Source organism: Carcharodon carcharias, chromosome 31 (genome assembly GCF_017639515.1).
Source record: "Carcharodon carcharias isolate sCarCar2 chromosome 31, sCarCar2.pri, whole genome shotgun sequence".
NCBI classification, from domain to species: Eukaryota; Metazoa; Chordata; class Chondrichthyes; order Lamniformes; family Lamnidae; genus Carcharodon; species Carcharodon carcharias.
The window spans coordinates 14,315,688-14,329,009 of NC_054497.1; the positions used below are offsets into that span (position 1 = coordinate 14,315,688).

The following is a 13,322-nucleotide window of genomic DNA, read 5'->3' on the forward strand; positions in this document are numbered from 1 at the left end:
ACTTCTGGCTGAAGGTTATTGCAAAGGCTTCAGCCTTGTTTTCTGCACTGATATGCTGGGCTCCCCCATCGTGGAGGATGAGGATATTTGTGGTGCCTCCTCCTCCAGTGCGTTATTCACCATTTACGACTGGATGTAGCTGGACTGCAGAGCTTTGATCTGATCCATTGGTTGTAGGATCACTTAGCTCTAACGCATGCTGCTTCCACTGTTTTGCATGCAAGTAGTCTTGTGCTGTAGCTTCACCAGGTTGACACCTCATTTTTAGGTATGTCTGGTGCTGCTGCTGGCATGCTGTCCTGCACTCTTCATTGAATCAGGATTCATCTCCTGACTTGGTGGTAATGGTAGAGTGCAGATATGCCAGGCCATGAGGTTACAGATTGTGGTTGTATACAATTCTACTGCTGCTGATGGCACACAGCGCCTCATGGATGCCCAGTTTTGAGTTACCAAATCCGTTCAAAATCTATCCCATTTAGCACAGTGGTAGTGTTGCACAACACGATGGAGGGCATCCTCAATGTGAAGACGATGGGACTTTATCTCCACAAGGACTGTGTGATGATCACTTTTACCAACACTATCATGGGCAGGTGCATCTACATCAGGTAGATTGGCATGGGTGAGGTCAAGGAGGTTTTTCCCTCACCAACTGCCACAGACCCAGTCTAGCTGCTGTGTCCGGTAGGAATCGGCCAGCTCGGTCAGTGGTGGTGCTAACATGCCACTTTTGGTGATGGGCATTGAAATCCCCCACACAGATACATCCTACACCCTTGCCACTCTCGGTGCTTCTTCCTAGTGGTGTTTTACATGGAGGAGTACTGATTCATTAGCTGAGGGCGGGGGGGTGGTAATCAGCAAGAATTTTCCTTGCCCATGTTTGATCTGATGCCATGAGACTTCATGAAGTCCAGAGTTGATGTTAAGAACTCCCAGGACAACTCGCTCCCACCTGTATACACTGGTGGCAATGGTGGTGCCTGGGACATAGTCATACTCATGGAATCATAACTTACAATGTCAGGCTGTTGTTCGACTCGTCTGTGGGACAGCTCTCCCAATTTTGGCACATGGGTTAGTAAGGAGGACTTTTCAGGGTTGCCATTGTCATTTCCTGTGCCTAGGTCACTGTCAGGTGATCTGTCTGGTTTCATTCCTTTTTGTAGACTTTATAGAAGTTTGATATAACTTAGTGGCTTGCTGTGCCATTTCATAGGGCAGTTAAGAGTCAACCATATTGCTGTGGGTATGGACATAGTGAACCAGATGGATTACGACAATTGACAAACAAGGAAATTACCAAGGATAGCTGTGGTGGGTTTCGAAACCAGTCCCCACAGCAACAGCCTGGGCCTCTGGATTACCAGTCCAGTGACATTATCAGTAATGCCACTGCCCTCCCTGTTCAGTATTCAGGTCCCAGCCTTGGTCATCTTGCAACCATGTCTCTCTGATGGCTATCAGGTCATACATATTTATTTCTATCTGTGCTAACAATTCACTCACTTTGTTATGAAGCGGCATGCGTTTGAAAAAAGTGAATAGTGACATTAAAGTTTAAGTTGTAAGTTGATTGGCTGGTGAGTATTGCTGCTTAGGGATTGAATCTAACAACTGGGAGTTTAACAAATGTTAAAAAATATTAACCATTAATTACAAGTAGCCAGTGAGTAGCTGGTGAATCTTATCTTCTATTTTTAAGTAAGGTTTATAACCACTAGTAAGGTATATTAAGTATTTGTAGTCTTATGTACTTGTAAGGTTTATTACAGTAGTAAGGTTTTCTAGTATTGGTAAAGCTTTATTAGTATTGGTACGGTTTATTAGCAGTAACGAGGGTATTAATTAATAAAAAAATAAGTGGAAAGCAGAGCTCTTCATCTCGAGTGTGCACATCCTGTGCTACATGGGAATTCCAGGACACATTTGTGCTGTAAATGTCGTCAGTTGCAGCAGCTTCAGCTCTGGGTTTTGGAACTTGAGCAGCTGCTGGCGACACTGCAGTACATTCATGAGGCTGAGAGCTACAAGGACAGCATGTTTATAGATGTGGTCACCCTGAAACTTAACAGTATGCAGGGAATGGGTGACTAGGCAGGTAGTACAGGAGTCTCCTGACTACATCCCACTCTCCAACCAGTAATCAGTTCTGAATACTGACAGTGTGTGATGGTTCATCTGGAGAGTGCAGCCAGAAGCAAAAGCTATATGAGAAAAAACTTGTTCACGTAGCCAGTGGTTAAGGTCTGGAATGCACTGCTTGAAAGTGTGGTAGAGGCAGGTTCAGTTGAAGCATTCAATAAAGAATTAGGCTGTTATCTGAAAAGGAAGAACGTGCAGGGTTACAGGAAGAAGGTGGGAGAATAGCACTTAGTGAATCACTCATTCGAAGAACCGGTGCAGACATGTTGGGCTGAATGGCCTCCTTCTGCGCTGTAACAATTCTGTGATTTTGAATGATGCGTACTCAGATACAGATGTCTTTTTATCAGTTTTGCAATCCCTGGCCTTATCTACTAGTGTGTTCTTAAGATTGTATGATCTGTCCCTTCCTGCCACACTCTGGTTATCATTACCCAAATTGCTACCCTGATATATTATCTCGTCATTCCCTTTGATTTACCACATTTCCTTTCTCATAATCCGTTCCCCTGCTATTTAGTTTATAAGAACTGACAAGCCCTTGAAAATACACAATTCGTTGTGTTCTGTAGAAATCTGAATGCAGGACACAGGCATGAAGATGGCTTTTGTACTTTTAGCATTTTAGTTGCTGTGATGTAGGAAGAACAACTGTCTTGAGGACAGCAGGCCAACTTTGAATAGTGACACTATGAGAACGGATGAATATGCTGGAATTCTACTCAATTAGCCTTTGTGCATCAAGAGATATTTATACAGAATTCCCCTTATGGATATTAAATGGTACGACAAAATACACAACAGGATGGATTCAACACTGCCTGTACAAAGGAGTGTGGTTGCTGCACTGAATGAGTTATTCTGACAGGACTTTTTGATGCTTTTATGTCCCTGCCCACACTTCAAAGAACTTGTCTCTCCTTCCATCTTTTGTCGCTCACTCAACTTTGTCTCATTGCCTGAGAGGGCATCTATCTCCCAGATCTGTTGATGGTACTCTGAAACCAACAGAGAAGAGGTTCCCAAGAATCTCCTGGATTTAAATGTCCTCACTTAACAAGGAAAATTATTTCAAGCCAGTTATCTAATTGTAGGATTGGTGAAGTGACCTATAATTTGTTTCAATGACATGCTACAGCTAATGAGCATTTCCTACTGCATTAGTGTGACTCTTTTCTACCCTGTGAGCATAGATTTCAGTTTAATATTTTAATTGCTAAATTGTAGACAGTTTGTTACTGTTTTCCATACCCACTAGGGATAGAGATAAGGCTTCTCAAATTATTTTCATAAACCTGTCTCATAACCAGCAGATGGATAAAACGTGTGACCCATCGGTTGGGGCTTACTGTAACTCTTTCGAGTACAAACACGTTTCCGTCTGTTCCTATTCAGATGAAGTTACATTGTTTCATAGTTTGCCATTGTGAGATTTGAACTCTTGATCTTGGGGTTACAAGCCCAGTACCATAACCACTTGGCTTTTTAGGCCGAGCCCGGTTGGGGCTGTAACTCTTTCGAGTACAAACCCGTTTCCATCTGTTTCAGATGAAGTTACATTGTTTCATAGTTTGCCATTATGAGATTTGAACTCTTGATCTTGGGGTTACAAACCCAGTACCATAACCACTTGGCTATTTAGGCCAAGCCCGGTTGGGGCTGTATTTGAGCCCAGATCCAAGAGTTGAAAACCTGCACCACCTGTTCATGCAAATGTGACGATGATTAAATACAGGAAGAGTTTTCTACATCATTTGGAAAGTGAGATTTAAATAGGTGCCGATCTTGTTTTTCTTCATTTTGTTGGGTAAGACTAGACATCATGCCCAATTCCTATAAGAATGTAAACATTGCTTCAGTGAGTTTGCACACACTTTCGAATCTCACACGCTTTTATTGATGTGTCAATACCTACTGTAGTGTCAAGGCTATTTATTTGCCAATCTCTTACCCAAAGGCACTGATACTTATTGAAGCACACTTCAGTGCTGATCACCTGCTGGTACACCATGGTCAAATGGCCACACTTCATACGTGAACTGGCATAGTGAGCATTGGCAACTTTTGACCTAGACAGAACCCAAGATCATAAACAGGAGGAGTCTTTTGGTCCATCGAGCCTGCCTCACCATGCAATAAGTTCACTGCTGATTTGATTGTAGCCTGTCCCCCATAACCCCCTTGTCGATCAATAACCTGTCTAACTCAGCCTTGACTTTATTCAATGACTCACCCTGTAAAAGAGAACTCCAAACATTAATGATCCCAAAAAGAAACTCCTCCTCATCTCCAACTTAACTGGGAGACCCCTTATTTTTAAACTGTGCCCCCAGCTCTAGATTCCCCCACAAGAGGAAACATCCTTCCAGCATCTACCCTGTCAAGATCCTTCAGTATTTTAAATGTTTCAATAAGATAACCCTTCTTCTAAACCCCTGCTCAACCTTTCCTCAGAAAACAATCTCTGTTCCCAAGAATCAGTCTCATGAGCCTTCTTTGAACTGGTTCTAATGCAATTATATCCTCCTCCCCCATAAGTAAGGCAACCAAAATTTGTACTCAGTACTCCAGGTGCGGTCTCACCAATGCCATGTACAGTTGTAGCAAGACTTCCCTGCTTTAATGCTCTATTACCCTTGCGATAAAGGTCAACATTCCATTTGCCTTCCTAATTACTTGCTGTACCTGCATGCTAATTTTTTGTGATTAATGTATAAGGACACCCAGATCTCTGTACTGCAGCATCCTGCAGTCTCCCTCCATTTAAATAATATTTTTTTCCTATTCTTCCTGCGAAAGTGCACAACCTTGCATTTTCCCACATTATACTCCATCTACCAATTTTTTGCCCACTCATTTAATCAATCTATATTCCTTTGCAGACTTTGCATCTTCTCACAACTTCCTTTTCTACCAATCTTTATATTGTCAGCCAATTTGGCTATAATAGTCTCTCTCTTCAACGTCATTAATATAGATTGTAAATAGTTGAGGCCCCACCACCGATCCCTGCTGCACTCCACTAGTTACAGTTTGCTAACCTGAAAATGAACCATTTATTTCGACTCTCCATTTTCTGTTAATTAGCTATTCCTCTATCCATGCTAATATGTTGTCCCCAACGCAATGAGCTCTTATCTTCTGCAGTAATCTTTTATGTAGCACCTTTTCAAATGCCTTTGGAAATCCAAATACACTACATCTACTGTTTCCCCTTTATCCACCCTGATTCTTACATCCTCAAAGAACTCTAATACATTTGTCAAACACAATTTCCCTTTCATAAATCCATGTATTATTGTACAGCCAGACTGTATTACGATTTTCTAAATATCCTGCTACTACCTCCTTAATAGATTCTAGCATTTTTCCAATGATAGATGCTAGACTAACTGGCCTATAGGTTCCCGCTTTCTGTCTCCCTCCTTTCTTGAATACTGGTATTTCCAGAAACTAGGGCATTTTGGAAAATTACAACCAATGCATCCAATTCCTTTAAGGCCCCAGGATGCAGGCCATCAGGTCCAAGAATTTGTCAGCCTTTAGTCCCATTAGTTTTCCTAGTATTTTAGTGATCACAATTGTTAAGTTTCTCCCTCCATTTGGCCTCTGGATTTTCTACTATTCTTGAGGTGTTTTCTGTGTCTTTCACTGTGAAGGCAGATATCAAATATTATTCAAAGTGTCTACAATTTCCTTGTTTCCCCATTATTAATTCCCCAGCTAACCCTTTAAGGGACTAATGCTTATTTTATCTACACTCTTCCTTTTTACACTTGTAGAAGCTTTTGCTGTTTATATATTTCTTGCTAGTTTCTCTCATACTTCAATTTCTCCCTTTATTTATTTTTTATTCATCCTTTGCTGGATTCTAAAATTGTCCCCCATCTTCTTGGCCACCACTTTGCAGCATTGTACATCTTTTCTTTCAATTTGATACCATCCTTAACTTCCTTAGTTAGCCATGGACAGTGCCTCCTCCTTGTACTGTCTTTCTTTCGCATTAGAATATATCTTTGTTGAGAATTACGAGATATCTCCTTAAATGTCTGCTACTGGTTCCCTACCATCTTACTTTTTAATATACTTTTCCATTCTACTTTAGCCAATACTGCCTTCAAACCCTTGTAACTGTCTTTGAGTTTAAGACACTAGTTTCAGACCCAAGTTTCTCACTCTCAAACTCAATGGGAAATTCTATCCTGTTATGATCACTCTTACCTAGAGGGGTTTTACTATGAGGTCATTAATTAACCCTGTCTCATTACACATTACCAGGGCTAAAGTAACCTGTTCCTTGCTTGGTTTCAGAACGTATTGCTCTGAGAAATGCCCTGAATCCATTCTACGAACTCATCCTCCAGGCTACTTTTGCCAATTTGATTCAGCCAAGCTGTGTGAAAATTAAAATCTCCCATGATTATTATAGTTCTTTCTTTCAGGCCCTATTATATTTTGATTCATACTCTGTTCTACAGTGTAGCCACTGTTAGGCTATAAACCAGTCACACTAGTGATTTCTTTCCTTTAGTATTTCTTATTTCCACCTACACTGATTCTACATTTTGATCTTCCAAACCAAGATCATTTCTCACTACTATTGATCTCATCCTTTATTAATAGAGCCACCTCACCACCTTTTTCGTTCTTTTTGTCCTTCTGTAATGTCAAATAACCTTGAATGTTCAGGTCCTAGCCATGATCAGTTTGCAACCATGTCCCCAGAGTGCTATCATATCATACTCATTTATTTCTATTTGGTGCTATCAATTTCCCCGAGTGTGGCATCAAAATGCCCTAGCAAAAATGGAGTCAATGGGAATCGGGGGAAAATGCTCCACTTCATACCCAACACAAAGGAAGATTGTTGTGGCTGTTGCAGGACAATCATCTCAGCCCTGGGACATCGCTGCAGGGGTTCCTCAGGGTTGGGTCCTAGGCCCAACCATCTTCAGCTGCTTCATCAATGACCTTCCCTCCGACACAAGGTCAGAAGTGGGGATGTTTGCTGATGATTGAACAAGGTTCAGCACCATTCACAACTCCTCAGACACTGAAGCAGTCTGTGTGCATATGCAGCAAGACCTGGTCAATATTCAGACTTGGGCTGACAAGTGGCAAGTAACATACACAAAACACAAGTACCAGGCAATGGCCATCTCCAACATTAGAATCTAACATCCCCCTTTGTCAATCAATGACATTAATATCGCTATCAACATCCTGGGGTTACCAATGACCAAAAACTGAACTGGACTAGCCATATAAATATTGTGGCTACAAGAGGTCAGAGGCTGGCAATGCTGCGGCAAGTAACTCACCTGCTGACTCCCCAAAGCCTGTCCACCGTCTACAAGGCACAAGTCAGGAGTGTGACAGAATACTCTCCACTTGACTGGGTGAGTGCAACTCCCACAACACTTAAGCAGCGCAATACTATCCAGGACAAAACAGCCCACTTGACTGGAATCCCATCCAACACATTCAACATTCACTCCCTCCACCACTGACGCACAGTGGCAGCAGTGTGTACCATCTACAAGATGCACTGCAGGAACTCACCAAGGGTTCTTCGACATCACCTTCCAAACCTGTGACCTTTACCACCTAGAAGAATAAGGGCAGCAAAGGATGGGAACACCACCACTTGCACCACACACTATCCTGACTTGGAACTATATCACCGTTCCTTCACTGTTGCTGGGTCAAAATCCTGGAACTCCCTTCCTAACAGCATTGTGGGTTGTACCTACACCACATGGACCACAGTGTTCCAAGGCGGTGGCTCACCAACACCTTCTCGAGGACAATTAAAGATGAGCAATAAATGCTGGTCCAGCAATACCCACATCCCATGAACGAATGGAAAAATTTCACCCACCTTGTTACAAATGCTGCACGCATTCAGATAAAGAACCTTTTATTTTGACTTTTTATCATTTTTCTTTACCCTTTGACCTTACTAGAATATGCATGTTTATGTTCATATGCTCTCTTCCTTCCTGTCACACTCTGGTTATCATTACCCACATTGCTACCCTGCATAATTGGCTTATCCTCTCTCTTCAAATTTCTCCTCACGTAAGCCCCCCAACTATTTAGTATAAAGCCCTCTCTACAGCCCTAGATATACGATTCGCCAGTACACTGGTCCCCACGCAGTTCAGGTAAAGGCTGTCCCAACAGTACAATGCCTTCTTTCCCCAGTATTGGTGCCAGTGCCCCATGAAGCAAAACCCATTTCTCACACACCAATCTTTGGGCCACACAATCAAGTCTCTAATCTTATTTACCATATGCCAATTAGCTCATGGCTCACGTAGCAATCCAGAGATTACCACCTTTGTGGTTCTGCTTTTTAATTTAGTCCCTGGCTGCTCATACTCCCTCAGCAAAACTTCTGAGTCTTACTGATGGCATTGGTACCCCTTGGACTACGACAACTGGATCCTTTCCCTCCCACTCCAAGTTCCTCTCCAGCCCTGAGATGGTGTCCTTAACTCTGATACCAGGCAGGCTATGCAGCCTTCAGGACTCTCACTCTCAGCTATGGAGAACAGTATCTATCGCTCTAATTATTCTGTCCCTACTACCACGTTTCTTTTTACTCCCCCACTAGAATGGCTCCCTGCATCACAGTGTAGTGTAAGTTTTCTTATCCTCTCTGCGGTCCCAGCTCTCATTCTCAAAAGTTGCAACCTCAAGCTGATTGGACAATTGCAAAAGCACTTCTCCATACCTGCCTCACCTGTAGGCGCACCCTCCTGTCCCTGAACCAAATCTGAAGCCTAATGGATGTGAATGCCACCTGGAACGAAGTGTCCAGATAATATTCCCCCTCCCTGATGCATCGCAGTGTCTGAAGTTCAGACTCCAGCTCATCAACTCAGAGCAGATGTGGTTGCCGTGGATCACAATGATATCCACCAGCACACAGATGCTACAACTGCAATACATCATCACCTGCCCTGCCACCTTTGTGTTTATTTTTAATTATTTAGGTTTCAAATTTAGAAATGTTACTCAACTGTTATCTGTAGTTATCACTAGTTAAGCTATAAATATAATGCAATCTCTCCAGTACCGGTTTAAACTACTGTCCATGTTGAGGAATAAAATATTAAAAACTCAGCAAACAATCACCTACCTGCTCAACTAATTAAAACCTTGAACGCTCACCAGCTTCTGGAAGCAGAGAGATTCCCATCTGCACCAAATTTCTAAGTTGGCACTCATGCCTCATCACACTCAGGCCTTGTCACACCCTGTGTTCCCACACCTACAACAGAGGGCTGACCCTGACCCTACCCAATATCAGGGCAAGTGTGCTTTGTAGTAAAGGCCAATGAATAGCAATTAGATGTGGACATCCACTTATAGCACTCCTCCTGCCACCTCAGCAACTCAGCACAGTCCACAGATTGAATCTAGGATCTGCCTGTTCTGTATAACTCAGCTACTCACTGGATGAACTCACTGAGCCTTTGTTTAAAAGGCAGAAAATGGAGGTAATGATCAACCTAAACCATAATGCAAAGGTTGCAATAAACACATCATCTCTCTGATAACACCACAATAGAGAGGTGTTCACTGCTGAACGCCTGTATAGCAGGAGTACTTTAGTGGAAGGACCAATCCCAGTAACTATGCAAATGCTTAACTGTTGGTTGGTTATAGCCTGCTGAGGGGCAAAGAAATGCTGCATGGTTAAATTTGGTATTATAGAAACACCATTGATAAAGGTGGGAAAAACATACAGGCTTATAGTTTACTTATTGGATACAGGAAAGAGAAATTGGGAGGAGTGAAGATGTTTAAGTGAAAGAGGGCTTAATTATAAAAGGAGATGGACCATTTGATTTGGGTGTGGACAAATCAAGAACCTGAGAGTAGAAATGGGAGATGCAATGGGAAGGAAACTCGCTGTGGGTGTGTGGTATGGAGAACCAGATCAAGCACAAGGACCGGAGCGATAATTTTAGTCACGTACAGGAATGGATGCAGTAATTATGGATGATGTCAATTTGCCAGGGATAGATTAGGAGATTTATAAGGCAACAACAAGAAATATATGATCTCAGACATTGTTAGATTGTCACAGGAAAACAATTTGTCAAGGAACCCACACAAGCAGGAGCACTACTGGATTTGATGCTAAACAACTACTGTCAGATGACAGATTAGATGAGAGTCAGAGAACACCATGCAGGCAAAATGTTATGGAGCTGAAGGTTAGGCAGGCATATGATGGGAATGTGATTGATGACAATAGAAACATTCAACTTTAGAATGGCAGACTTGAGGGATAAGGGGCAAGTTCATGAAAAATGACTCAATAACATTGTTAGAAGAGAACTGCAAAGTGTACTTAGTACTAGAAATATTATACATAAAGCACAGAATAGATATAGACCACATCACAGGGATGTGAACAGGGAAAAGGCTCATGTCAGCAATGGAAGATAAAAGGGATAAAAGCAAAAAGAAATTGTCACCAAGATAAAAAGCTACAAGTAGCTTTGCAAGCTGAAACAAATTCTAGAACAGGTTAAAGGAAGTTAAGGAACTGATTAGATGATCCAAAATATAAAATGAGATTTGCATAGCAGAGAAGTTAAAAAGTAACATCAACCATTTCTATAAATATATTCAGAGCAAGCAGATAAATAAGGGGATGGTGGGGGTCACATAACACCAGTCTTTAAAAGGGCTGTAGACTGCCATGAGGGTCTTGTGGTCAGTGGGTAGCATCCCTGCCTTGGAGCCAGAAGCTCTAGGTTCAAGTTTCACTGCAGGACTTGATGGCCAAGGAAGGTGTGTTCATAATGTGGTTAAACAGGTTGAGTGTAAACTTGCAAATCCTTCCAACACACTCCAATGGCAGGTGGTAAGAGGAGAAATTTCTGGTCAGCCATGTGATAAAAAGAAACTAGAGCCTCGACCATCGCTATCCATAGCTCCAGTCTACAACATGCATGTTGTGTTAAAAAGTGTATGCTGCCACAGTAACTCAAACTCCTTGAGGGGCCAGTTGGCTGGAGGCCCAGTGTGGCTCAGATAGGCACCAAAAGCATAGGATTCGATCCCCATTCTGGCAGGGGTGGATTCAGGACCTTCCTCCTTACCCATGGTGGGAAGTTGTGGGTCGGGCCTGCCTTCAGGTAGAGAACACGAGGAAAAGGTAGAGTAAACTATAAGCCAGGGAGCCTGACATGTGGGGTGGGAAAAGTAATAGAAGGCACCCCAAAAAAGATATTAAACATTGCTCTTCAGCTAGGAGGATAGCATGGAATTATGGGAGAGAGATCTTGCTCTGCAGGAACAACAGACCTTGTTGAAGAAAATGCTGTGGATGTGAGAAGAATTTTATTTCAGCAAAATATTTAAAACCATGACACTAAAGGAGCCTTGGACACTAAAGAAATCAAGGGAAATGGAGACGGGACAGGAAAATGGAGCTAAGGTAGAAGATCAGAGTAAGAGCAGAGCAGGCTCAAAGGACTGTATGGTCTACTGCTGCTCTTTTTCTTGCATTCATATGTACAAGCAATCAATCCACAGCATTGGAAAGCATGGAGTGTGGACAAACATTGGAGGGGTATAGGAAAATGACTAAAACTACAGATCGCAAAGATTGCTGTGAATGGTATTGTGAGAACATGGCACACAGTAACTAGCAAGGCCATTTCTGTTCAGAGCATAAATGTAATTGGTGGCTTACCACCCGCTTAAGGGCAACTAGGGATGGGCAATAAAAGCTGACCTTGCCGTCAACGCTCACATCTCATGAACAAATATAAAAAAAATTGTAACTGGGGCCAGAAAAAAAAACTTAGTTTGCAGTTGACACTGAATTGGGGGTGGAGCAGCAGTTCCACTAATAGGGATTGTGCTCACCACATACAAAGGAATCTGGATTGCTTGGAAAATTACCTGAGTGGAAAATTGTAATTTGTATAAATAGATGTAAGGCAATGCTCTGGGTAGGGGAAATAAATATTGCCAACATAAACTAAATGGGTAACCGCAGTAGGCCTCAACAGGGGATGATGAGGGTATTGGTGGTCAGCTCACAGAAATACAGTGCAGTGAGCAGTAACATTGTGGAAAGCTTAGCTTGAAGGATGTATAGCCAGAGCACAAATCCTAAAATGTGATACTATGTCTGTAAAAAGCATTATACAGCTACTCCTGGAGTTCCATAAGCAATTCTGGTTACCATATTATAGCAAGGTTATCCAGAAGCTATTATAAGAAAGGACAATCAAAAAGATAGTGATATTAAGAGACTGAAGCACCAGAGATTGTATATTGGGGAGAAAATGTTCATGGGATCTGAAGATTATTTAGGACATAAATAGACTGGACTCTAATAATATATGTTGAAGCTTGCCACAAATGTCAGAAACAGTGAACGCGGATTCTAGGTGAAAAGAGGAGCTAGGATTTAACTGGAATGTGCAGGCGATGGCAAATGTGAGGAATGGACACTCCTGGGAGATTAACACTGCAGAAAATTTAAGGGAGAATTAGACAGTTATTTGAGGGAATAGGCAATTAAGAGCTAATCATTTGTGGGACTGGTCAGATAGATGCAGAATTATTTCGATCATGTATTTTTGTGTGTCCCTAATTGTATACAGCTAAATTTCATCCATCTGGATAAGTCGTACACTAATGTGGCTGAAACTCATTCTAATTAACAGGTACACAGAGCCAAAGAAGTGCAGAAATAGCAATGCAAACCAGCAACATATACTAACAGAAGCAGGGGATTTGTTAAGAAAGCTATGCTCGGGTACACAATGGTGAAAGAAGCAGACCTTTGGTCTCACCTTCTGAGTGGCGTCTTTCTTTTTCTTGTCCTCTTTTTTCCTTTTCTTTTCTTCCATTAACTGTTCTTCCTTTTCTTCTTCCTTCTCTCTGTAAAGGACCGCATGAAAAGGAGAACCGTTACTTTATTAAAGCAGGAAACAATAATTGCAAGCACTCAAAACAGAGAAACAAAAACAGTAAAGGCTGGAATTATAAAGCAGGACTGTCAACACCTGGAAACCAAAAGGTTAATCTGTCTTTTTATTTGCAGATCCAGCTGTGTGCATCTAGCATTTTCACTTTGAAGTTTTCCATCACATACTCACTTGTCAATTGATTATTAGGAACTAGATTGGAAG

General features: G+C 41.9%; 1 protein-coding gene across 1 annotated transcript in view; it reads right to left on the reverse strand.

Annotated features, from left to right (window-relative positions):
• Positions 1 to 13,013, reverse strand: part of tnrc6b (trinucleotide repeat containing adaptor 6B) — a gene marked incomplete at its 5' end in the record, with an annotated part of 70,584 nt that extends 57,571 nt beyond the window's left edge. The window contains one exon of the mRNA XM_041177623.1: positions 12,984 to 13,013. Within this exon, the coding sequence (XP_041033557.1) occupies positions 12,984 to 13,013 (30 nt within the window). The remainder of the gene's footprint in view (positions 1 to 12,983) is intronic.
• Positions 13,014 to 13,322: the final 309 nt, after the last annotated feature.